The sequence below is a fragment of the Aspergillus stella-maris genome (assembly GCF_047715825.1).
Source record: "Aspergillus stella-maris strain CBS 113639 unplaced genomic scaffold BDV14scaffold_40, whole genome shotgun sequence".
Classification (NCBI taxonomy): Eukaryota; Fungi; Ascomycota; class Eurotiomycetes; order Eurotiales; family Aspergillaceae; genus Aspergillus; species Aspergillus stella-maris.
The window spans coordinates 177,552-198,897 of NW_027396834.1; the positions used below are offsets into that span (position 1 = coordinate 177,552).

A 21,346-nucleotide genomic window follows, 5' to 3' on the forward strand; every position below is an offset into this window, starting at 1 on the left:
TCAGACACTGTTCATTTTGTATTTAAACCGTCATATATTTGCCTCGAAACCTTGAGTTATATATTTCTGCGCGCCACCCGGCAACTATGGATGGAATCGTAGTGTATCCCTCCCAATTTCTTGAAAAAGCTTCACAGTGCCAGCGAACAAATCCCAGTCCTAAGCAGCGTCCCCTTTAAATCAACAAATTGGGATTATCTTTTGTGAAATGGGGGCCTTTATAACTCCCGAGATATCTAAGAACATGCTCACGCCCGTATTTGAGCAATCGTAGGCGAGAAAGGAAGTCGTCGTTGTTTACTGCACACAGTTAGCAAACATGTCCCAGGCCCTGCGGCAAGAATGCGTAGGAAACACGAGACGAAACTGGTAGTGAGGTTGGAGTGGTGAGCGACGGGGAAGTCTTACTGTAACCGCCGCACATCCTTCGTTTGCCCGTAAAGGCAGACCGGCCGTGGAGCATCCGCCAGTTGTCAAAGACTAGTAGCATACGTTAGCTTGATGGATTGGCTCTTGATGAGAGGCACAGGGCCAATATGTGGATAATCGTAAACGTACTCAGCGCTGTCCCGGGCTCCAGCTGCGTCCAAATCTCCATCTCTGGTCTATGAATGATCCTGTCGAAGTGTTCCGCCGCCCTATACCACATCTCTTGCTGTTTCAAAGTCCAGTTTGATTTGGGGGCTCGATCGTAGTTATTCCAGCGGATTTGATGCAGCCAGCCGTATGCGTCTTCGTGATCATTGAACACGGGAAATTCCTTGGCGGGCGTTATGCAGACATAGTCGTTGCCACTTGAGTGAAACGGCTGGGGTACTGAATTAAGAATCTGAGCATGGGTCCAGTCCTCTTGTGCTAAAGCCCATGCAGCCTTGAAGCCGTCGACAAGCAGGCTGGAACCTCCCTCGCCGCCTTCGTGTGACAGTAAGTGGAATAGTTGGAGTCGTGCTGGGTCGGTGAAATATGTATTATCTGTATGTGCACCGAGGGCCTCGCTGGTATATGCGGTATCTTTGTATGTCATGTCGGCTGTGAAATCCCAAAATCCACCTGAGATACATCAGTATGCCATAGAACCGCAAACTGGACAGATTGTCTGTACCGTAGTGCGTGTGCCTGATGAAAGCTATCCGCTTGAGAAGAGCCTCTGTGGCTTCCGGAGTTACGGGTACGTCTTCAACAAAACAAAAGCCATACTCATGCTACTTAATGGTGAACAAGCTGATCCAATCTGAGCAAAGGACAAGAAACATACGATCTTAGTCAGCCACAAGCGCAGCCCTTCATCGTGCGCCGCCATGATTCTTTTGTATGGAACCGTTGGGTATTCAGGGTCTCTGACGGTGGGGTTTATTGCTTTGAAGGGTCTATTCATATTGAAAGATTAGTATGAAGCTAACGATACCGGACGGGTTCAATTTACCGAAATTTCGGCTTCCATTCCAATTTGCGCAACTCCGTCTGCTTTGTGGGCTCGTGGATTTTCAACCACTCATGTTCATAGGTACTGACATGCCCATCGGAAACTGGAGAGGAAGGTTAGTGCCCGTGCCGCAGAACATAACGGGTATACTCTACAAGTTACTCTGACACCCTGGTTGCCACTAACAAAGTGTGTGACCTTGATATTTGGTGGAATCTGCAACCCGGGAATAAGAAGTTGGTTGGAAGAAAGAATACGCAGCTGAGGATGAGGGCAATCGCCATACCGAGAAAGTATCCACACTCCGTTGTCGAGTTTCCTTGCTCATGCACTCGTCGCATCGGCAGTTCTCCCTTGAGCCCACAAAGGTCTTGGTTAGGTACACAATCGGCGTGGGTCAATGTAATGGCATCTCACCTCAGCCAAAACTGCCCGCTATAGGAGTAAGTATTAGCCACAGAGACAACATAGACAGATATGCTGAGCAGATAGATGGACTTACAACTCGGCCGTCCGTTTCTGCGTTACCGAGAGGGGTAGAGAGACGGGACGTATCAAGCCTTCGGGGCCATATTCACTTGAGTCATCTACGGAGACTCTCGTCTTTATGTGCTCCTGTGGAGAGCTAAATATGGCGCCGCTTTGCCTGCGCACCCCGATGCGTATGGGGGTACTGCATATCATGTTAACGAGAGTTCGTAAGCATGACGACGAGGGGCTTACCCGACGACTTTAAAAGAGCGAAAAAGTCTAGGAGTTAATGAGCGGCTCATTGGGACCTGTATAGGTGTTTTACAATTGCTGGTCAAGAGGTTGAATAGGAACAGGCAATGGTCTGGAAGAGCCGAGGCAACACGAGAACCCGCATTATTATCGAGACGTCACGTGCACATGTTATTTGAAGAAGTCAACCCAACTGTTGACTGGAGTGGAGGAATATATCATAATCAGTACAAATTGCGAGTCCGATTACTGAGATTGTGTCTTCTTGTTGGTCTTTGCTGTGCCAATATTGATCTTTACCAGCTCGTGCCGAACATGAAGCTCTATCAGCACTAGAAGCGAACATCGATCCCATAAACACAGAGCATCATAAAAACCAAATGGCGATATTTTAATGTGATACCTTGTTATATATCAAAGTAGGTATTACTAGAATACTTGATAGATATCCGCTGAAAACTAACCTTATATGCTGCTCCAAAGATCGCAAGAACTATAATCGCAACGGTCGAAACGTGCAGTAAATTGGAAATGAAAACACAATGAGAATGTCGGAGGTGGCTAGACTGAGCGTCGACTCGGGGTATCTACCTGAGGAAATTCGAGGAGCTTCATAATCGTCTCTTCTGGAAAACGTCTCTCCGTTCACGCCGAACAATAATGCCAATCCCATGCCTTCCAGAAACAACGCCAAGCAAGTGATAATGACAAACCGAAATATGAAAAATGATAAGATGTAGAAATAAGCAGTCAATAACCCAGTGTCCATGTGATGCTATGCTGTCGACTCGTCGACCGAGTCTTTAGATCGACATTTCGTATATCGAATCAGACGAGCGGCGCGGAAGAAAGAATCAAAAATTAGCACCTGTGCAAATTAGTCCTTGGATCCCAAGAAAAGAGGTCTGAGTATCTTACATTCTGTAGAAGCAGTCGCCCTCGGCGTAACGGGTCTGGTCTTGCGTCTCGAGCTTGTATGTGAGGGTGATATCAAGGTCACGCGGGTTCTTGTCGTTGGGGCGGTTGGTGAGAACACCAGACACAGACTCTTCCTCCTCAACGGTCAAGACATCACGGAGGTAGAACACGGTCTGCTTCCAGTGGGTGTACTTCGCGTGAGGACCAGTGGAGAAGGTGATGGGCTTGTGGCAAGCGCCGAACTCGATATCGAACCAAGCGATTACAGCGTGGACGAAGTCGCTGCGCTTGACGGGGAGCGAGTAGGGGACCTCGAAAGCAAGGTCCTCCTTGGTAACGGTGTAGAGGTCGAAAGTGATGATGGGGCAGGGGTCAGTGACAAGAGCCTTGAGCTCAACGGTGTCGACGAGAGGCTCGGTAAGGGCGATCTCCTTCATGGGGCTGTAGTCGAATCCATAAACGTTGTCCCAGACTAGACAGGGTTAGTGAACACCCTAGAGCATAACCCAGATAGAGTTCTTACAGCCAATTTTGTCATCCTTGTACTCGCCGTCCTCAATACCGGCCACGTACATGGTAGCCTTGTCGGGGAAGATCTTGCCTCCCTGGACGAGGTAGCGGTCACGAGCGTAGAGGACGGTGTCCAGCATGCTCTCGTAGAGAAGGAAGTAACCCATCCACTCGGAAATGATAATGTCGACCTTGGGGAACGGCAGCTCAACCTCCTCCATCTTTCCTTGGAGAAGTGTAACCTTGTCGGATAGGCCGTTGACAGCAACGATTTGGCGGGCCTTCTCAATGATGGACGACATGTCAACACCGATTACGTGCTTGGCACCGGCCTTCGCAGCGAACCTGAAAAGCTTGTCAGACTGCGAACTCGAAGATGTGAATATGGAGCGCATACATGCTGAGAATACCGGTTCCGCAGCCGACGTCAAGGACGACCTTGTCCTTGAAAATGTGGCGATTCTGGTAGATGGAATCGCGGTAAGACCTGGTACGGACATCGTCTTTCTAATGTGACACTGACGTTAGTTGAAGCCTCCCTACTTCAGATTGACCAGATCTGACTTACAAGCATCTCCTCGTGAATGCCTGAGCGGGGTTCTAGATTAGCATTTCTTGTTATAGCTGAAGTTATAGAGGTAGTTACCATGGTGATCGTAGCTAATATTCGGGTCAGTAACTGATTGGCAATTCAGAGTTCTAATGAAGTTTACCTAGTGAAGTAGCGCACTTCAGCGTGGTCCATACCGACCATGCGGTCAGCGCTGGAGGCGATGGCAGCAGCGTCCTGGCTCATCTTGACAAAGAATCCTTGTGGATGTGCGGGAATAGCGCGGTGGAAGATAGGAGAAGAAAAGGCGGAATATAGGAGGAGAGCAAGGTATATTCTGCAGAGGAGCAGTACAAGGGAGAGAGGACAAAGGAAGGATGTCGCCTCGAGAACGAAGTCTGGCGCAGAAATGGAGGTTGACCTGGTCCTCTCTTTTTTTTAGACTTTTCCCTCATTGGGAATTTCTCCTCCTCGGTGGCCAGACCGCACTAGTCCCATTATGGATTAGCAAGGCTTATCACTTATCTCCATGTGACCTGGACTGCCCTACATTCCCATTAGGGTTATTGCCAATGTCTCAAATGATCATTGTACTAGCAGACCTAGAAGGGAGGTTGCCGTTGTGTCATCAATGAAACAGATGATGGACAGGAGATGGCATGCCTTCTAGTCTACCTGGCCTCGACGAGCGAAGCCTTGACACAAATGTTCCTGTCTTGAATTCGGACTTTGCGGAGCTATGCCAAGAGGTTACTCCGCCAGAGCTCCGTGGTTGCTCCGACCTTCAGGCTAGCCGCCAGCGTCTCCCTACTCCGTACTCCGGGGAATATTGCGCGCGTCTTGTACCCCGTGGCAGCCTTCCGACAAGAGAAAACAATGATTCTAAGACCGGCCGCGAGGAAGCTCAGCTATTGCTTTCTCTTCCTTTTGCTTGCAACTTACGTTCAGCAATCGTCTGCCTCTTTAGGAGACCACCTCCCCGACTTCAAACAATGTGTCAAGGTACAGCCACTCCCGAGGTGTCGACCTTCAGATTGAGCTAATGGAATGTAGATATGCAAAGCTGAAAACTGCCATAATGGAGACTCCGCTATACGTATGCTATAACCTGTACCTGAACACCGCATTCAAAGCTAATCTTTAACGTTTTAGCCTTCCTTCTCCGCATGATGTTTTGGTCATGCCCCGCCGAATGCGATTATACCTGTCAACATGTGGTAACAGACCGTCGAGTGGCTCGGGACCCGCCAATGCTGAGCCCTGTGGTTCAATTTCATGGGAAGTGGCCATTCCGTAGAATTCTGGGGATGCAGGAGTTGTTCTCAGTTCTCTTCTCCGGTCTGAACTTCCTTGCGCATTGGTACGGCATATCTCATCTTCGTGAGAAGACCCCGTCATGGCATCCTCTTCAGAAATATTATCTCGCGTTCGGATACTGTGGTCTGGCAACTTGGACCTTCAGCATGCTCTTCCACACTCGGGACTTTCCCCTGACGGAGAAGCTGGACTACTTCGGAGCAGGCGCCAGTGTCATGTATGGACTGTACCTTGCTACCATTCGCATCTTCCGTCTTGACCAGGAGCAGCCTAGATACCGACCGACACTGCGACGACTCTGGACCACGATCTGCATCCTCCTCTATACCATCCATGTGTGCTACCTCAGCTTCTGGTCTTGGGACTATACATATAACATGATCGCAAACATTGTGATTGGCATGGTTCAGAATGCGCTGTGGATTGTCTTCAGCGTTGTTCGGTACCAAAAGACCGGCAAATCCTGGACTCTCTGGCCTGCGCTCATTGTGGTCTGGATTATTCTGGCTATGAGTCTTGAGCTCTTGGACTTCCCGCCATGGTATGCGCTGATTGATGCGCATAGCCTGTGGCATTTGGGAACAATTATCCCTTGTGCTTGGTGGTACTTGTAAGTGCTCTATTTTCTTTTCTTGCTAGGCTGTGAGTGACGGCTAACGCGCTTAAAGGTATCTCACGAAGGACATCCAAGATGACGTGGCTGGGGAGAGACTGAAAGCTTAAAATAGTGGTGAAGCTGAAAACACCAACTATAGCTCAGCCGCATGGCGGAGGTCAGCTGGGATTCCAGGTCCAGATGACCGTATTCCTGTCATTTGACGGTTGCAATAGCTGTACGGAGTAGATATACATATAAATGAAGAGCAGTGTACAATACGGAGTACGTCCATAAGGCAATCGGTGCTCACATTTTTTTCGAGTAAACACATTGTGCAGCATTCCAGAGCTCTGATTTGTTGCGGTGGACAGACTGTTGAGACCGCACTCCCGCCAAGCGTGGCTCACCGCTCGGGGTTAACCCACGGTGATAGGACAAGCTCTCCCTCTGTTTTGCTGGCCGCACCGCCTCCAGTGTCTCACCTTTGCTCGCTGCATCTCGCATTCTTTGCTTTTCCTCTCTCTTCCTTAACTTTTTACGCTGCTCATATTTCCTCTTTCTTCGCTACCTGCTGCTACATATTTCACAAGCATTTACGACCCAATTCGCGCCACAATGGCGTCTCCCGAGGTTAAACAGGCGATCTCAGAGGCCGCATCGCAGTATGTGAAGCCCGAAGGGAAGGTCTTCCAGTACGGTACTGCCGGGGTATGTGGCTTTTAAACTTCACTTTCGTGGCCGGATGATTTTGTTGCTAACATGTTGCTCCTTGTCTGCAGTTCCGCATGAAGGCGTGAGTACACCTGAGCTTGTCCCGCCCATATTCCTTTGAGGATCTGCCTCCCCGCATCCAGTGTACCCCGCGATAGGGATTTGTTTACTCTTTCTCTGACACAGCTGCCGTACAGTGATTACCTCAACACAGTCATTTTCGCCGTTGGATTGCTCGCCGGTCTTCGCTCTCGCAAGCTCAGTGGACAATGGGTTGGTGTTATGATCACTGCCAGTCACAACCCCGCGGAGGACAATGGCGTCAAGTTGGTTGACCCTATGGTAAGTTCGAGGCGAAATTGTGCTGTTTATAAGAGTTGGCTAATATTCTCCAATAGGGCGAAATGCTGGAGGTTCGAACCGTCATTCCTATATCGTTCCTGGGCAAATACTCACATTTCACAGGCTGAGTGGGAAGCTTATGCGACAAAACTTGCCAACGCTCCCATGGAGTCCATTGCGGATGTATACGAGGAGCTCATCAAAGAGATCGATGTGAGCATGGAGAACCCAGCTCGCGTTGTCTTTGCTCGTGATACCCGTGCATCTGGTTCTCGTCTAGTAGCGGTCCTCAATGCTGCTCTTACCGCTACTCAGGTCGAATTCGTCGATTGGAAGTTCATGACTACACCCCAGCTTCACTATGTCACTCGCTGCAAGAACACGCTAGGAACACAGTACGAGTACGGTGAGCCTACGGAGCAAGGATACTATGAGAAGCTCGCTGCTTCATTCAAGAAAGTCATGCGGGGCGCCAAGGTCAACGGTTCTTTGACTGTCGACTGCGCCAACGGTGTTGGTGGCCCGAAATTGCGAGAACTTCTTAAGTACCTGCCCAGCGCGGAACAAGGTGGCATCGATATTAAGGTCATCAATGACGATGTCATCAATCCTGACGCTCTCAACTTTGACGTATGCACCTAGCCCAATTGCCTCGAAAAGCGATCGCTAACCGTTGAATCAGTGTGGTGCCGACTACGTCAAGACAAAGCAACGCGCTCCACCTTCGTCAAAAGCAGCCCCCCTCGACCGTTGTGCTTCTCTGGATGGAGATGCTGACCGTCTTATCTACTACTTCATGGACGAGGGAAATGTCTTCCGCATGCTCGATGGTGACCGAATTGCCACTCTCGCCGCTGCGTTCATAGGTGACCTCGCCCGCAATGCTGGTATCGCAAACAAGCTGAAGGTTGGCGTCGTTCAAACCGCATATGCCAACGGTGCCAGCACAGACTACATTGAGAAGGTTCTTAAGCTCCCCTCTGTCTGCACAAACACCGGTGTAAAGCACCTCCACCACGCCGCCTTGCGCTTCGATGTTGGTGTCTACTTCGAGGCCAACGGACACGGCACAGTCACCTTCTCTGAAAACGCCCTCAAGACCATCAAAACGACAGAGCCCCAGTCGCCCGCTCAGCAGCGTGCCCTGGAGTGTCTTGTGGCCCTCACAGACCTTATTAATCAAGCCGTCGGTGATGCTCTCAGTGACATGCTTCTTGTTGAGACCATTCTTGCCCACAAGGGCTGGACGCCCGCCGAGTGGCTCACCACCTACACCGATCTTCCCTCCCGCCTTGTCCGTGTCGAGGTCGCTGACCGCTCCATCTTCAAGGCCTACGACGCCGAGCGCAAGCTCGAGTCACCGGCCGGCCTTCAAGGCAAGATCGAGTCCCTCCAGTCCCGCTACAACAAGGGACGGAGTTTCGCCCGCGCAAGTGGCACAGAAGATGCCGTCCGTGTCTACGCCGAGGCAGCGAGCCGATCCGAGGCAGACGACCTTGCCACTCGTGTTGCGAACGCCGTCCGCGAGGCCGGTACAAAGGACGTTGTTCAGTAGTTTGGGATATATTGGCTTCTGGACAGCATTGAGCGATTCAGTTCAATTAAAAAATGTTGACGAGACTTATTTACGATACTACCACTTATCATAAGATAATATGATGAATTCAATGACCATTTCGGTTTGTCATGCCTGCCTACCAAGGAACTAGGTACCATAAGTATCTGTCCATATCAATTTGAAGACAATTTGGGTATTCATTCACTAAACGCTCAATATAAAATGCAATAGAAAAACACTTTTATGCCCCAGAAGCCTACCCCTCCTCCTGATCCATATCATCGCGACTCCTCTTCCCCTTGCCAAACTTCTTTCCGCCCTTCCCTTTACTCCCCCTCTTCTCATCAAAGCTCTTCATCTGAATCGTCGCCTCACGCGACGCCTCAGCAACCCGCTCCGCAAGAACCATAACCTCATCCTTCTCAGCCCTATACTCAGCCAACTTCTTGCCCAGCGCATGCTCAATGCGCATGTATACCTCCAGATCATACTGCGTGACAATACTAATCGCCACACCGGATTTACCCGCACGCGCTGTGCGACCAACGCGGTGGATATATGTCTTGCTGTCCATCGGTAGATCGAAGTTCAAGACTACATCGACAGAGGGGATATCGAGACCTCGGGCCGCGACGTCAGTAGCGACGAGGATATCACGGCTACGCGAGCGGAATTTGCCGAGCGCACCGAGACGCGCAGATTGCGAGAGTTGGCCGTGTAATGGCACCGCACCGAACCCGAGTGATCGGAGCATGAAAGCCACGCGCTGCGTCTCATGCACGGTCGTCGTGAAGATGATAGCTGATTGTCCCGCGAATTCGTTAAGCAGGTAGACGAGGTACAGGTTCTTGTACTTGTGCGGGATACAAAGGTATGAAGACTGCAGTGTCGAGACGGTCTGGTATTTTGACGACACGGAGATGCGGATGGGGTTTGAGAGCGATGCGCGCTGTAGCGATTCGACCTTTGAGCTGAGTGTTGCGGAGTAGAGGTATGTTTTGCGTTCGCGAGGGAGAGCGCGCAGAATCTGGTCGATTGAGGTACCGAAGTCCATGTCCAACAGTCTGTCTGCTTCGTCGATGGCGAGGTATTTCAGGTTGCGGAGGGAGAAGCCCTTTGTGTTTTCGAGGTGGTCGACTAGACGGCCGGGTGTTGCGACGATGATGTGTGGTTTCTTGCCGAGGGCGATGGACTGCGAGACCATGTCCATTCCGCCGACGATGACGGCGCAGCGGACGCCGATGGTGCTGCCGAGGCTTTCGAAGGATTGGGAGATTTGGTATGCGAGTTCTCGAGTGGGACTCTGTTGGTTTGTTAGTTCGGTATAAGCTGAAGAGGTGGAAGTAGACATACCAGAACGAGACCGAATAGAGTTTGTGGCTTCTCCATAAGAGCTGAAGCTCTGATTAGCAATTTCGCTATAGAAAGTCCCTCTTAAAGATGTATATCATACCCTGCAGCATGGGCAATGCAAAAGCAGCCGTCTTTCCACTACCCGTCTCCGCAAGACCAATGATATCACGGCCCTCCAACGCAGAAGGAATAGCCTGCGATTGAATCGCAGTCGGAGCCTTGTACCCCATAGTCTCGCAAGCATCACATAGCTGTTCAATAATGCCCAGCTCTTTAAAGGACTTTGCGGTCTCAGGTTCTTCGCCGTTTTGCTGATCGTTCTTAAGGGACCCGCGAGAGCTAACAGACTCAGAGTCAGAGTCGCTCTCAGCCTCCTGCCGCCTCTGGATGATCTTGCGCTTCTTAAACTCCGGCATGGTGAATGTGACGAGCGATTTGTTTGTGCAGGTGGAGGACGATTCCGACGCTGTAGATAAAAAATTATATGGGGACGCCGGAGGGACGTTGTTCCGGGCTATCAGTGCGGAGCCCGGACTTTATCTTTTTTTTTCCGCTGAAAAAAGTATCAGCTTGGCTGGACCGTCAATACAGGAACTGTCTTTTTTGTTCCATTTCTACACAGTTTCTTGATTATGGCTAGGAAAACAAAGAGTCGCGCTCCCAAGGGGCCAGCCGGCCCTGCCAATGGCAAAGGCAGCGCTTCGTCCGTGAGCAGAACGCCCAGGTCGATGGTTATCCGCATTGGAGGCTCGCGAGTCGGTAGCAGTGTCAGCCAGCTGGTGAAGGATGTTCGTCTGATGATGGAGCCCGATACAGCGGTGCGACTAAAGGTATGTTCTAACCAAGCGCTCAAATGGTCTTATACCCAAACTAACTGACCGCTTCAGGAACGCAAATCCAACAGACTCCGTGACTACACCGTCATGGCCGGCCCCCTCGGCGTCACGCACCTCCTCCTCTTCTCCAAGTCCTCAACCGGAAACACAAACATGCGACTAGCGCTCACACCGCGCGGCCCAACGCTCAACTTCAAAGTCGAAAGCTACTCGCTCTGCCGCGACGTCGAGCGAGCCCAGAAGCGGCCTCGTGGAGGGGGTCAAGACCACAAGACGCCGCCGTTGCTGGTCATGAATAACTTCAATAACCCCGATGCCGATGAGAATTCTAGAGTTCCTAAGCGCCTTGAGGGCCTTACGACTACAATCTTCCAGTCTATGTTTCCGCCGATCAACCCGCAAGCGCAACCGCTTTCTTCGATTCGTCGTGTTATGATGCTTAACCGGGAGCCTGCGTCTGGGGAAGATGATGAGGGGTCTTATGTGCTGAATCTCAGACATTACGCTATCACAACCCGGAAGACGGGAGTATCAAAACGAATCCGCCGACTAGATCCCAAGGAAGTCCGGACTCGCGAGAAGCACAAGTCTGCTGTTCCTAATCTTGGAAAGCTGGAAGACGCCGCAGATTACCTCCTTGATCCCTCAGCCGCAGGATACACATCAGCCAGCGAAACAGAGCTAGACACAGACAACGAAGTCGAAGTCGCCGGCACGACGACCCGGAAAGTCCTCACGAAGCGAGAGATGCAGCGCATGCGAGCCGGTGAGAAAGTCGAGAACAAGACAAAAACATCCGAAGTCGAGAAGCGCGCCGTTAAACTCGTTGAGCTGGGTCCGCGATTGAAGCTCCGCTTGATTAAGGTCGAGGACGGACTTTGCGAGGGACGCGTCATGTGGCACGACTACATCAACAAGTCTCAGAAGGAGGTTGACGCGTTGGATAAGAACTGGGACCAGAAGATGAAGGAGAAGGAGGCGCGCAGGAAGGTACAGAAGGAGAATGTTGAGCGGAAGAAGGCGGAGAAGGCTAAGGCTCGGGCTGAGGGTAAGGAGGTTGAGGCTGATGATGATGAACTACTCGATGAGCTTGAGGATGACGATGATGTCGATTTGGATGATGAGTGGGTTAGTGATGATGAGGAGGGTGAGGGCGAAGGTTCGGAGGAAGAAGAGGAGGACGACGAGTCTATGGAAGAGTGAACAGCCGCTCAATGATTTCCTACAGCTATCGTCAATCGGCTTATGCGCACCGTTGCTTGTTGCATAGTCGCAGAGCGAGCATACTTCCCGCTCAAGTCTCTCTGCGCAGGCGTTCTTCAGACCTTTCCTTGCCAGCAACTTGTGCTGTGCGAGACTCCCCCTCGTCAGACCGAGCATTGGGCCACTCCAACCCGTTGAAAGACTACCGACCAGCGAAAGCAAACAAAAGTTACGGCATTCCAGCCGAATACACCTAATGAGCCAACCACCTAGAACATCTATGTCTCAAATATACCCACAATTCCAGCACATCTCCCTAATAACATAACTCGTAAATCATCCATGTATCAAGCTACCTATTTCTTCAACCTCTCATCCACAATCCTATTCACCATCTTCTCCAACATCCCCCCCGCACTGGCACCCCCCGCAAAATACGCCTCAACGCCCTTCTCAACATACTTAGCAACAACATCAATCTCAACATTCACAAAGTCCCCCTCCTTCTTTCCAGCAGTAACGATCTTCTCCTGCGTATAAGCAATAAGCATAATCTCAAACCAACCCTGCTCATCATCAACCTTTGTAATCGTCAAACTCGCGCCGTCAAGCGTAATGAATCCCTTTTCCACAATATAGCGAAGAATAGCCTTATCTCTGGGCGCCAGGCGCAAGACAAGAGAATTTTCATCAGGGACGCGCGAGATTATAGATGCAATTGTGTCGACGTGGCCTTGGACAATGTGTCCGCCCATTCGCGTTTCGCCCTTTACGGCGCGCTCGAGGTTCACGGTGCTTGTTTCTGTGAGGCTGCCGAGGTTTGTCCGGCGGAGGGTTTCGGGCGCGACGCCGACTTTGAACCAGGTTTTTTCGGGTGGGTAGGCGGTTACTGTTAGGCAGGCGCCTGTTTTGTAGAATGGTGGTTAGCTTGGTGTTCGCAGCTCAGGGCTGGTCGAGTCGGTGCAATTGGGAATAGGGACTGGAACTGCGTACCATTTACACTGATGCTATCGCCGAGTTGGACGTCTGTTAGGATACTCTCGCAGTCGGTGATTGTGAGCGATGTACCACCGCCCCCGCTTGCGGTTGTGTCGAGGGGTTCGAGGGAGGAGACGGCTGGTTGCAATTAGCATAAAACCACGATGGTAGTTTGGCGCATGCATTGCACTCACTTCCGATTGTCTCAACGAGTCCGGTGAACATAGTGGAGGATGTATTTGAGAATAGGAGGAAGCTTCAATTGGCCGCAAAGAGGGGTAGTAATGGTTGAGTTGAGGCGAAGTTGTACGAGAAGGTTTAGCTGGATTTGTCAACGCTGTAACCCTCTATTGCGCAGCAGAGGTTGAAGCTTCAGTAACATAACATACCTTTGTATATTTGTCAGTCTTTGTAAGGAGTTGAAGCTCAATTGCGAATGATGAAATTCAGCTGGAGCGGAACCTGCGGGGCGACGTCGGAGTCGGCGATCCACTCGATTCGGAGAGCTTCTCTGCGTAGATACAGTCTACAACTGACCCTAATGACTTATCTTAAAATTACCAGTGCATAAGTTTTTTTGATGCTATTACGTCTCTACTAAGCCGTGATTCGATTCCTGCATCTGAGAAAGCATTGTTCTGTTGTATGCTAAGAAGACTCATGAGACGTGGTACGAAATATGTATATTGAGGGCAAGGAGCTTTTCCTGAGAAGTCTGCTACGGCACAATTAAACGAAGATATGTAATTAAATCGTATATAACGAGCGGATAGGCATAACTCGACGCATCAATGGGTATATAAAATCACCAAGCTCAAATCGACGCAAGCATTGCTAGCTGAGACAGACAGAACAGAACGCGCATATGCACAAAGCAGCAAGCATCAGCATTAACCGTCCACATCAATTTAGTCCTCTATTTACCGAGTAGGATACCCATAGGTCTGATCCCGAATCTGATTCTGGAAGTACCCCTGGTTCTGGTTCCCAGTGCTAAACCTCTGATCAACAGGCGCATGATACTCATTCATAGCGGCCGTCGGCTGCGGCGCATATTCTGGCGGGGAGTTCGCGATAACTCTTGTCGGGTGCCCAGGGACAACCTGGTGACTTGCAACTCTGAGCGCAGCGTAAAACGCAAGAGAGTAGAAGAAAGCAGTGAGGAAGTAGACTGCGTGCCGCTTGTCGTAGTATTCCTGCTGGTCCGACGCGGTAGTGAAAACCGCGTCCCAGTAGGTGAAACTGGTCTCAATGTACCCGCCGAGTTCTGTCAGGGTTGTGCCGAGGGCAGCGATGATCAGGATAGAGACCCAGATTGTTATGTTCTGTTTTGGAGGATGAATTAGCATGGTATCCTGGGGTCGTGAATGGAAAAAAGCGCGACGTACCTTCGAGCGCAGAGACCCAGCGTGCGAAAGAGACTTGGCCATTGTCGCTGAGGCAAGGAGAATCCCCGCAGCAGAGAGAACTAGGTGTGTCGTCTGGATACCGCGCATGGGCAAAGAAAGATCACTTATCTTGTCGCGGCCGTAGTAATCATCGGAGTAGAAATAGACGTTGGTAGCGGTGCTTAGGCCCAGAACTGTGATGACCAGAAGCCCCAGAAAACCGACCCAGACCTTCTGAAGCGTGAGAACAAGCTGTTCAGCGCGCGAAAAGTCCTTCATGAGCTTGTGGCAAATCGAGGTCATGATGACTGCAATCATAGTCCATTTGGATAGCCAATAGAGCCATTGTGAGATGATGATTGCTGGGAAGTAGTCATCCACACCGACGCTACCGCATTGGCCGATTACGATGTAGATGATGGAGTCGAGGTAGTACCTAGAAAAATTAGGGTGTTAGAATGGAAAGTAAAGCTGTGTCAAAGGAGGTGAGGTACTAACAGCATCGCAAGACAGATAGAAGTACCAAGCAGAAAAGCACCCGCAACAGGCTGCCCCTGCTTCTTGCTGATACCGAATCGCCGCGTCGCGATGATAAACAGAACAAGTGAGACAACAAAGTACAGCGCAGTAAAAGCGATGTCGATTCTGGAAGACTTGGTCTCAAACGCGTAGTCGCTGCAGGATATGCTGCTGCCACCGCCATAACTACTACCGCCGCGTCGAGGAGCCATTTCGAATAAAAATCGGTCGAATATTTCAGGCAAAGAAGAACAGAGCAAGATCTCAAGCGCAGAGTTGACGAAGGAACAAGACAGTGAAACGGGCGACACTCCCTTTTAATCTAGTCTGCAAGCCCAGATTTGCATGTTGAACAGCGCAATATCCACCAACGCCCAGCAGGGCCAAGTCAAGAGCCTAGCACTGCCTCGACCCTCATGGCGACACACTTGGACGAAAAAGAGTCCATGATCGGAATCAGAGCCTCAGGCCCAGACTAAAACACCACGAGTCAGAGCCCTGCATGCTCAGCCTTGTTCCTGGGCGAGGACCACAAACACGAGTTCGCAGCGAATCAGATCCTGCTAGTGTCATATATGGCGCTGATCAGCAGACGCCCAGTCGCAACTAAACACGAAAATGGAACAGTTCGTATTTGTGCAAGAGAAAACACAAGTGTGTCAGACACTCAGAGCTCGGGACATGGACGGGAGATGGTTAGGCAGACGGATGGATAAGATGCTTACTATGCCGTCGCAACGTGGAGGCATCTTTCACTGCGAAAGTGCGGAGAAAAAAAAATCAAGAGTTCTGACTGTGCTGCTTTGCCCCAAAAGGCAATGTTAGCTTTGTATTATAGCCAATGAACTGCCTCTAATAGACGCCATGTTCTCTCTAGTGGCTGCGGCGAGGCTGTGCCCTCAGATTCAGCCTTAAGGGGCAGGACAAAAGTGCAGAGTAACCTAGCACAGCCATGTTGGCCAAGCCATAATGACCTCTTCCCTACGTCAAAGTGAACAATTGATGAGGAGAAGTCCCTCTACTTATCTGATCACTGGATGGTTAGATAGACGTTGAGAAGTTGGCCCTGCACTGCTAAGCCCTAACTCGGACGTCATCTAGCCCGACCTGATGTACTGGGTCTGTTCCATGCACCATCATTCTCGACGCGCTGCAATCTACGGCGAATACAAGGTGCGACCATTGCAACTATAACAACCTCAATTATTGACTCCTTATAATGAGGACCTGAGATGCGAAAATCGCTGGAAGAAGGAATATCAAAACCGTAAATCTTGCTCGCGCTGTTCAACTTCGTTTCCGCACAGACAGTAAATGAAGAACTGGGCCATGCGCCTGTTGTGACCTTTGAACCTCTGTTTAGAAAATGCATTTATCGCATTAAAGAAATTAGTGAAAACGCCTAGCCTGGGTATCTTGGGAATAAGAAGAAATGCGCTATGCAGACGGAAAGCAGTCGCAGAAATCCATTACCCTTGTCCAGTAGACAGGAGGACATGGCTGGTAGAAAAAAGCAAAATGGAGCCGAGATATAAAAAGGTGGAAATGGGCTGTGAAAATTTTGGAAACACCTCGTCTCTGTTAAATTTTTTCATATGCGAAACCAGCAAGTCTTGCTCTTCTTCGCAGCCCCGGTTTCATCATCACCCTCGTACTCAGCGTCCTCGCCCTGGGTCCTCTTCAAAGTAGGTTTGACCTCGTCAGCATTAACAGCTTCAGTATCAACTGACTGGGTTGTTGCGTCGGTAACGGAGGCCTTGTCACCGTCTTCATTGTTTTCACCTTGGTCTTCTTCGTCTCCAGCCGACTCCCCAGCAGGTTCGTTCCCCTTCAACCCCGTCAGCTTTAGCGATCATCTTGAAGGGTAATGCATCAAGAGAAACTTACAGCAGCATTGACGTTCTCGGAATCATGCTCTTCAGCGTCGTCTACCACCTCTTCAGGCACCTCATCCTCTCCCTGGCCTCCAGCCGTAACCGCCTCGTCATCCCCATCGTCACCCCCTTCACTCTCCTCACCAAATTGATCGCTCCCACCCGCCCCCTCGACATGAAAAACCGGCCTGATAGCAGCAACAGGCCTCGGGGCTTTCACTTCTTTTCCCCACTCTTAACGCCCCAAACCCACTTCAGCAGCTCTCACCCATGCAACAAATCATACGTATCAAAACTAATCTCGCCGTTGGGACCACCAACCCTAGACGGAGACAAAACGGGCTTCACCCTCACTAACCTCGCAACATACCACAGCCCCGCGAGCACCGGCAAAGCAGAAGCATCAACACCCCCCTGATTCCGCGCGAAATAAAAAGCAGGATGCATAACCGATGCCAAGAGCGAACGAAGAACTACGCAGACTACCTCTGTAGGTACCCTACTTAGACCCGAATGCTGGGCCATGATGTCATCGGACTAGATCAAGACGTGATTGGCTGACACATGGCTACGATCACCTAATTAAGCTCAGATAGGTAGGTACCTAGGTAGCTACCTACCACGGACATCCAGTCCGAAATATCCTCAATAAGCTCCGTTTCTATCGCCCATCCCTATCGCCAATAATCAACTTCTATACTGCAATAGCGATCCGCCTCTCCCTTCAAAGCAAAGTTTACCTCAAAACTAACATGGATTCTGTGTCTGCTGCGACGCCACCGGAGTACGAGAAAGAATGCTGGAACGAGCCTTCAGACACGCGAAAAAATATCTTGAATCGATTGAAAGCTGTCCTTGCTGAAAAGCTCAACAGAAAGACGGTTCCCTAATCGTTTTGGGCATTCTGCCAAGTCGCCGACCTAACGAAGCTTGAAAAACTGGTCACTCTTGCACTTTCATCGCAGGACACAGAAATAGTCGAACTTCTACTTGAGCCGACGATAAAAGACTGCAACTCCATTATCGACCGTTGTAAGTTCTCCTCATACTCATAATGAAAGTTTCAGTTTAACATGTAGCAGGGCTGCAAAAAATAAGCACGGCCAAAAGTTCGACGACCACTAGCGCGTCGCAGCGCTCGAATACGGCAAGCAAAAATGTCAGTCATCTTCATGCGCCTGGATTTATTTGCTAATGGTTCATTAGTGCAAGCGGCGCGACAATGACTTGTGCATCCTCACTCGAAATGCAGAACCGGATGCAGCCCATATATATCCGCATTGCCTCATCAAAGCGTCGACTCGTGAACCAAGATCAGTCGGCAGGTTCTGGGATATTATGAATGTTTTCTGGGAGAAAAGACGGGTCGAGAATTGGAAGGCTGAAATCTTAGGAGATCCAGAGACATTATCTAATCCCAAGGATGGTTGTTTCAACATGTTGAGTCTCGACAAGTCCGCGTATGCCTTGTGGGGAGCTGGTCGATTCGCACTCCGACCGATTGAAGCTGTTAGTTCGGAGTCGATTTCCGTGCAATTTTTCTGGCAGCGAAGCTCATCGAATGGGGTGGCCGAAATTGATCTTTCGACAGACCCTGAGTCTTCTCGTGAGGTCTACGGTGACAAAGACTACTCCATACCAGTATTCACCGGGAAATACAAAGACAGTGGAGAGCCAATCTACAGGGCTATTGCTTCTGGTGATGTTTTTACCATACGGACGGATGACGCGAGAGATTTGCCACTGTCCAGCTGGGCGCTCCTCGAAATGCAGTGGTTTCTTGAGCGAGTTGCAGGCATGAGTGGTGCCGCCGAAGAAGTAGAAATTTCAGAATACAGTGATGGCGCCGACACCGCAGCCCCATCCATCGACGCTGTACGCCGAACTAGAGAAATATCCCGTTGGCTGGAGGTTCTTCCCCAGAACGACGAAGGGTTTGAGCCCGGCCAGACTAGAGTTCAAGTTTACCACGTAACTACGGCTGAATTACAAGGCACTGGAAGACAGAACGAGGATCTCTGACTTCACCCATACTTTGAACTCTTACTTCAAACTCAAGACACCGTTGATGGCTTTACTAATCACGACTACCGTTGAGTCTTTGACGCTCCCTCTCTCCGAGCCCTTCGTTGATGGCCCGTACTACAAATGGAACATCACTCCCAAGGAGCGAGCCTATATAGTCTCAATGCTTGGCTGTAGTGGTATGCACTTTGAACCAAAAAAATACCCATTCTTTTCCACGCCAGGCAGTTAACAGCAGAAATACAGCCGATCATATCACCTTCAAGAGCAGCCACATGAAACAGGATCATGAGACTTGCGCATGCTGTGGCAAGCCATCTGGCCTAGACGACCTTGTCCATAATGCCCTTGCTCAAGGAATCCACTCCGCAGAATTCATGGCGAACGTTCTCCACAATGGCCCCAAGAATGGAAGTCCTGCCCATGCTCTTTACTGCTCAGGCCGTGGCACAAAGTTTGAACAGACTTTCGGATGGGCGGAAAATAAACCTGGCGGGTTTATCTGGTGAGTGCCACAGACTGTGTCCATACTTAGATACGGTCTCAAAAGTCTGAATACCCATTGACTTTGTTATTTGCAGGATTTCCTAAGGGTATGTGGAAGCCGCTATGTATGCAGAGCTTGGACTGTGTCTGATATGTTTCGAAAATGGTTATTCGGTCTTTTGTGCAGAAGCTGCGATTGTTACGCTAGGCTCCTTTGATATTACAAAGTAAGGTTAGCATACTCCATCTCAGTTCCAACAACCTGATTTTCTACACATGTCATGTCCGGGTAAACCATATTGTTTGTGTAGTGTTCACTTAAGCTACGTACTATATAGGCCCTTGATCAGCTGCACCTGATTCTGGGCTTAGAAATTCAGTTTACAGAGATAACTATATCACAAGTGTTACAAAGACGAAGGTCACGATCATGATTGGGCCTACATAATACCTGCTAAATTTAATAACCATGGGATCTTTCGAGAAAAAATATCTGGCCCAGGAACAAGACTCAATTACCACTAAGGTATCACAATACTTTGCAACCCTAGACCTCCTAACATGAAGAGATAAGAACAAAAAGTCAAAGTCCCTGCAACCCAGACACAAAGTCATTCCTCCACTCAACAGCCCTCAACTCATTCTCCCCCAACGTATCAGGATGCCCAATGTCAATCTCCGAAAAGAATTCCCCTTCGCCCTTAAACTCCTCACTCGAGTATGTAGCTTGCATCTTCAACCCGGCCACAACCTCACTGGCAATAAGTCCCCCTTCATATAACCGCCCAAAATAACCGACCCATGAAGCATTGGGATGGTCCAGCTGGGGTTTCATCAAAGAGGTTGTGAAATAACCTCTCATGATCATGATCAAGTTCTCCGCAGCGAAAACCCTGAGCGAACTTACCTCCCTTATGTAATGCAGGATTACCATACACGATGCTCTTCACATACTTCTCTTCTGATTTCCCAATAACCCGATGCTCTTCACAGTCCGTCCCATTGCGGAGAAAGATATACCACTCCGAGTCCTCCTTGTTGCTGTCGGGGGCCATGGCGACGAGAATCTCATAGTGAGCTGGGGAGCTGATCATGCCTGTGATTACGGGGGAATTGAGGAGGAGGATCTCGTTATAATTGTGCTTGGGATTAGGGGAGTCGACTGAATTGATTGAGATTGTTGCGAGGGTGGTGCTGCTGCTGCTGTCAGTGCTGTTGGTATCCCAGTCATCTTCCCAGTTGGGGACGCACTCGAAGTGGATTTGAGACATTTTGGGACTCTACCTTCAAGGAGAGATGGACTTGATATAGGAGGGTTATCGAGTAAGTGTGGGTTGGTAATAGCAGGAAGACCTGCGAAGTGCCTTTCTATACAGCAACTTTCCCTTTGGCGTGGACATAATGGCATCCAAAGAGACAAAGACGCTTGTAATGACAGTCGTCTTCTGCTTTTGTAGTCTAGTCATTTGACATTGTTTGATTCAATCTACTAACTGGAGTCGCTATGCCGGCGCGTGGAAGACAAAGCATACGCATGCTCGCACTATAAAGTCCGAGGAGCCCTAACAAAGAAGCTCGGGTAGCCAGCGGCCATCTGCTTAGCTTTCACATTCAGACCTCGAGATACAAAAGTTGTTATTGACGCATAATCGTCTCAAACTAGTATTTGGTTGTCTAGCTTACAAGACCTGTCCAACATGCTCTTTATAGATGGAGCGCACATCTAACTGTCTGCGACCCAAATTTAGCCTCTTGTCAACTGATGGAACACATCACAAAGAACTCCAGTGTACGTGTTAGAAACTACTTTGTTCGCGGCAAATAAAGCCATGAAACACCATTCATGCTGAAACTCATATCTACCTCCATGATCGTAGTCCCAGCAGCTTCCAGCAGAGCATTTATATACGACATACACCCCTTACAGCTACGAATTCCAGGAACCTCATAACAACCACCACCAGAAGTACCCCAAGAATTCACCAGAATGCAATCCATTAACATCCGCTTCCTCCTAACAGGCACAGTCACAAA

General features: G+C 49.8%; 12 protein-coding genes across 12 annotated transcripts; 4 read left to right on the top strand and 8 right to left on the bottom strand.

Annotated features, from left to right (window-relative positions):
* Positions 1-4: 4 nt before the first annotated feature.
* Positions 5-2,251, bottom strand: BDV14DRAFT_89368 (putative trimethyllysine dioxygenase TmlH). Its single transcript, XM_073777800.1, has 11 exons — positions 2,147-2,251; positions 1,926-2,096; positions 1,841-1,858; positions 1,710-1,776; positions 1,579-1,639; positions 1,424-1,526; positions 1,256-1,367; positions 1,103-1,202; positions 559-1,050; positions 409-480; positions 5-300 (listed from the first exon to the last, which is right to left on the bottom strand). Exons 1-11 carry the CDS (start codon positions 2,194-2,196, stop codon positions 176-178), a joined length of 1,371 nt encoding a protein of 456 aa, XP_073626532.1. The 5' UTR covers positions 2,197-2,251; the 3' UTR covers positions 5-175.
* An 83-nt stretch (positions 2,252-2,334) lies between these two features.
* rmtA (protein-arginine omega-N methyltransferase HMT1) lies at positions 2,335-4,546 on the bottom strand. Its single transcript, XM_073769246.1, has 7 exons — positions 4,288-4,546; positions 4,221-4,234; positions 4,143-4,162; positions 3,972-4,081; positions 3,588-3,919; positions 3,065-3,536; positions 2,335-3,014 (listed from the first exon to the last, which is right to left on the bottom strand). Exons 1-7 carry the CDS (start codon positions 4,368-4,370, stop codon positions 3,008-3,010), a joined length of 1,038 nt encoding a protein of 345 aa, XP_073626533.1. The 5' UTR covers positions 4,371-4,546; the 3' UTR covers positions 2,335-3,007.
* Positions 2,561-3,024, bottom strand: BDV14DRAFT_89446 (uncharacterized protein). Its single transcript, XM_073777801.1, has one exon. It carries the CDS (start codon positions 2,913-2,915, stop codon positions 2,640-2,642), a length of 276 nt encoding a protein of 91 aa, XP_073626534.1. The 5' UTR covers positions 2,916-3,024; the 3' UTR covers positions 2,561-2,639.
* A 219-nt stretch (positions 4,547-4,765) lies between the features above and the next one.
* On the top strand, positions 4,766-6,255 carry BDV14DRAFT_89463 (PGAP3/PER1 family protein). The gene is made up of 4 exons (XM_073777802.1): positions 4,766-5,126; positions 5,178-5,220; positions 5,277-6,051; positions 6,110-6,255. Exons 1-4 carry the CDS (start codon positions 5,001-5,003, stop codon positions 6,162-6,164), a joined length of 999 nt encoding a protein of 332 aa, XP_073626535.1. The 5' UTR covers positions 4,766-5,000; the 3' UTR covers positions 6,165-6,255.
* Positions 6,256-6,512: 257 nt separating this feature from the next.
* Positions 6,513-8,777, top strand: agm1 (phosphoacetylglucosamine mutase PCM1). The gene is made up of 6 exons (XM_073777803.1): positions 6,513-6,747; positions 6,819-6,832; positions 6,948-7,092; positions 7,149-7,163; positions 7,216-7,722; positions 7,775-8,777. Exons 1-6 carry the CDS (start codon positions 6,655-6,657, stop codon positions 8,645-8,647), a joined length of 1,647 nt encoding a protein of 548 aa, XP_073626536.1. The 5' UTR covers positions 6,513-6,654; the 3' UTR covers positions 8,648-8,777.
* A 129-nt stretch (positions 8,778-8,906) lies between these two features.
* Positions 8,907-10,419, bottom strand: rrp3 (RNA-dependent ATPase RRP3; the record flags this gene model as incomplete). Its single annotated transcript, XM_073771398.1, has 3 exons — positions 8,907-9,953; positions 10,004-10,044; positions 10,104-10,419. The coding sequence occupies 3 exons, from the start codon at positions 10,417-10,419 to the stop codon at positions 8,907-8,909; spliced, it is 1,404 nt and encodes a 467-aa protein (XP_073626537.1).
* Positions 10,420-10,635: 216 nt separating this feature from the next.
* Positions 10,636-12,042, top strand: BDV14DRAFT_190856 (Brix domain-containing protein; the record flags this gene model as incomplete). Its single annotated transcript, XM_073771399.1, has 2 exons — positions 10,636-10,833; positions 10,891-12,042. 2 exons carry the CDS (start codon positions 10,636-10,638, stop codon positions 12,040-12,042), a joined length of 1,350 nt encoding a protein of 449 aa, XP_073626538.1.
* Positions 12,043-12,220: 178 nt separating this feature from the next.
* Positions 12,221-13,429, bottom strand: BDV14DRAFT_89507 (riboflavin synthase). The gene is made up of 3 exons (XM_073777804.1): positions 13,215-13,429; positions 13,036-13,158; positions 12,221-12,946 (listed from the first exon to the last, which is right to left on the bottom strand). The coding sequence occupies exons 1-3, from the start codon at positions 13,243-13,245 to the stop codon at positions 12,399-12,401; spliced, it is 702 nt and encodes a 233-aa protein (XP_073626539.1). The 5' UTR covers positions 13,246-13,429; the 3' UTR covers positions 12,221-12,398.
* A 192-nt stretch (positions 13,430-13,621) lies between these two features.
* On the bottom strand, positions 13,622-15,674 carry BDV14DRAFT_176453 (uncharacterized protein). Its single transcript, XM_073769247.1, has 2 exons — positions 14,907-15,674; positions 13,622-14,844 (listed from the first exon to the last, which is right to left on the bottom strand). Exons 1-2 carry the CDS (start codon positions 15,137-15,139, stop codon positions 13,941-13,943), a joined length of 1,137 nt encoding a protein of 378 aa, XP_073626540.1. The 5' UTR covers positions 15,140-15,674; the 3' UTR covers positions 13,622-13,940.
* Positions 15,675-16,518: 844 nt separating this feature from the next.
* BDV14DRAFT_201763 (uncharacterized protein) lies at positions 16,519-17,326 on the bottom strand (the record flags this gene model as incomplete). Its single annotated transcript, XM_073773834.1, has 3 exons — positions 16,519-16,755; positions 16,815-16,989; positions 17,070-17,326. 3 exons carry the CDS (start codon positions 17,324-17,326, stop codon positions 16,519-16,521), a joined length of 669 nt encoding a protein of 222 aa, XP_073626541.1.
* Positions 17,327-17,703: 377 nt separating this feature from the next.
* Positions 17,704-18,962, top strand: BDV14DRAFT_89603 (uncharacterized protein). The gene is made up of 2 exons (XM_073777805.1): positions 17,704-17,833; positions 17,884-18,962. Exon 2 carries the CDS (start codon positions 18,140-18,142, stop codon positions 18,821-18,823), a length of 684 nt encoding a protein of 227 aa, XP_073626542.1. The 5' UTR covers positions 17,704-17,833; positions 17,884-18,139; the 3' UTR covers positions 18,824-18,962.
* Positions 18,963-19,895: 933 nt separating this feature from the next.
* On the bottom strand, positions 19,896-20,583 carry BDV14DRAFT_201765 (uncharacterized protein; the record flags this gene model as incomplete). Its single annotated transcript, XM_073773835.1, has 2 exons — positions 19,896-20,205; positions 20,267-20,583. 2 exons carry the CDS (start codon positions 20,581-20,583, stop codon positions 19,896-19,898), a joined length of 627 nt encoding a protein of 208 aa, XP_073626543.1.
* Between the last annotated feature and the right edge of the window lie 763 nt (positions 20,584-21,346).

What these genes read in the sequence shown, in the direction of transcription:
- BDV14DRAFT_89368 (XM_073777800.1), bottom strand. Translation starts at nt 2,196, where the DNA reads ATGAGCCGCTCATTAACTCCTAGACTTTTTCGCTCTTTTAAAGTCGTC. An exon ending in GGAGTGTGGATACTTTCTCG is followed by an intron (nt 1,640 to 1,709) that starts GTATGGCGATTG and finishes CCCGGGTTGCAG; the next exon opens with ATTCCACCAAATATCAAGGT. An exon ending in GAATGGAAGCCGAAATTTCG is followed by an intron (nt 1,368 to 1,423) that starts GTAAATTGAACC and finishes CAATATGAATAG; the next exon opens with ACCCTTCAAAGCAATAAACC.
- BDV14DRAFT_89446 (XM_073777801.1), bottom strand. Translation starts at nt 2,915, where the DNA reads ATGGACACTGGGTTATTGACTGCTTATTTCTACATCTTATCATTTTTC.
- rmtA (XM_073769246.1), bottom strand. Translation starts at nt 4,370, where the DNA reads ATGAGCCAGGACGCTGCTGCCATCGCCTCCAGCGCTGACCGCATGGTC. An exon ending in GCATTCACGAGGAGATGCTT is followed by an intron (nt 4,082 to 4,142) that starts GTAAGTCAGATC and finishes GTGTCACATTAG; the next exon opens with AAAGACGATGTCCGTACCAG. An exon ending in CAAGGATGACAAAATTGGCT is followed by an intron (nt 3,537 to 3,587) that starts GTAAGAACTCTA and finishes AACCCTGTCTAG; the next exon opens with TCTGGGACAACGTTTATGGA.
- BDV14DRAFT_89463 (XM_073777802.1), top strand. Translation starts at nt 5,001, where the DNA reads ATGATTCTAAGACCGGCCGCGAGGAAGCTCAGCTATTGCTTTCTCTTC. An exon ending in TAATGGAGACTCCGCTATAC is followed by an intron (nt 5,221 to 5,276) that starts GTATGCTATAAC and finishes TTAACGTTTTAG; the next exon opens with CCTTCCTTCTCCGCATGATG. An exon ending in CCTTGTGCTTGGTGGTACTT is followed by an intron (nt 6,052 to 6,109) that starts GTAAGTGCTCTA and finishes ACGCGCTTAAAG; the next exon opens with GTATCTCACGAAGGACATCC.
- agm1 (XM_073777803.1), top strand. Translation starts at nt 6,655, where the DNA reads ATGGCGTCTCCCGAGGTTAAACAGGCGATCTCAGAGGCCGCATCGCAG. An exon ending in CTGACGCTCTCAACTTTGAC is followed by an intron (nt 7,723 to 7,774) that starts GTATGCACCTAG and finishes CCGTTGAATCAG; the next exon opens with TGTGGTGCCGACTACGTCAA.
- BDV14DRAFT_89507 (XM_073777804.1), bottom strand. Translation starts at nt 13,245, where the DNA reads ATGTTCACCGGACTCGTTGAGACAATCGGAA. An exon ending in ACTCGTTGAGACAATCGGAA is followed by an intron (nt 13,159 to 13,214) that starts GTGAGTGCAATG and finishes AATTGCAACCAG; the next exon opens with CCGTCTCCTCCCTCGAACCC. An exon ending in CGATAGCATCAGTGTAAATG is followed by an intron (nt 12,947 to 13,035) that starts GTACGCAGTTCC and finishes TCTACAAAACAG; the next exon opens with GCGCCTGCCTAACAGTAACC.
- BDV14DRAFT_176453 (XM_073769247.1), bottom strand. Translation starts at nt 15,139, where the DNA reads ATGGCTCCTCGACGCGGCGGTAGTAGTTATGGCGGTGGCAGCAGCATA. An exon ending in TCTATCTGTCTTGCGATGCT is followed by an intron (nt 14,845 to 14,906) that starts GTTAGTACCTCA and finishes TAATTTTTCTAG; the next exon opens with GTACTACCTCGACTCCATCA.
- BDV14DRAFT_89603 (XM_073777805.1), top strand. Translation starts at nt 18,140, where the DNA reads ATGAATGTTTTCTGGGAGAAAAGACGGGTCGAGAATTGGAAGGCTGAA.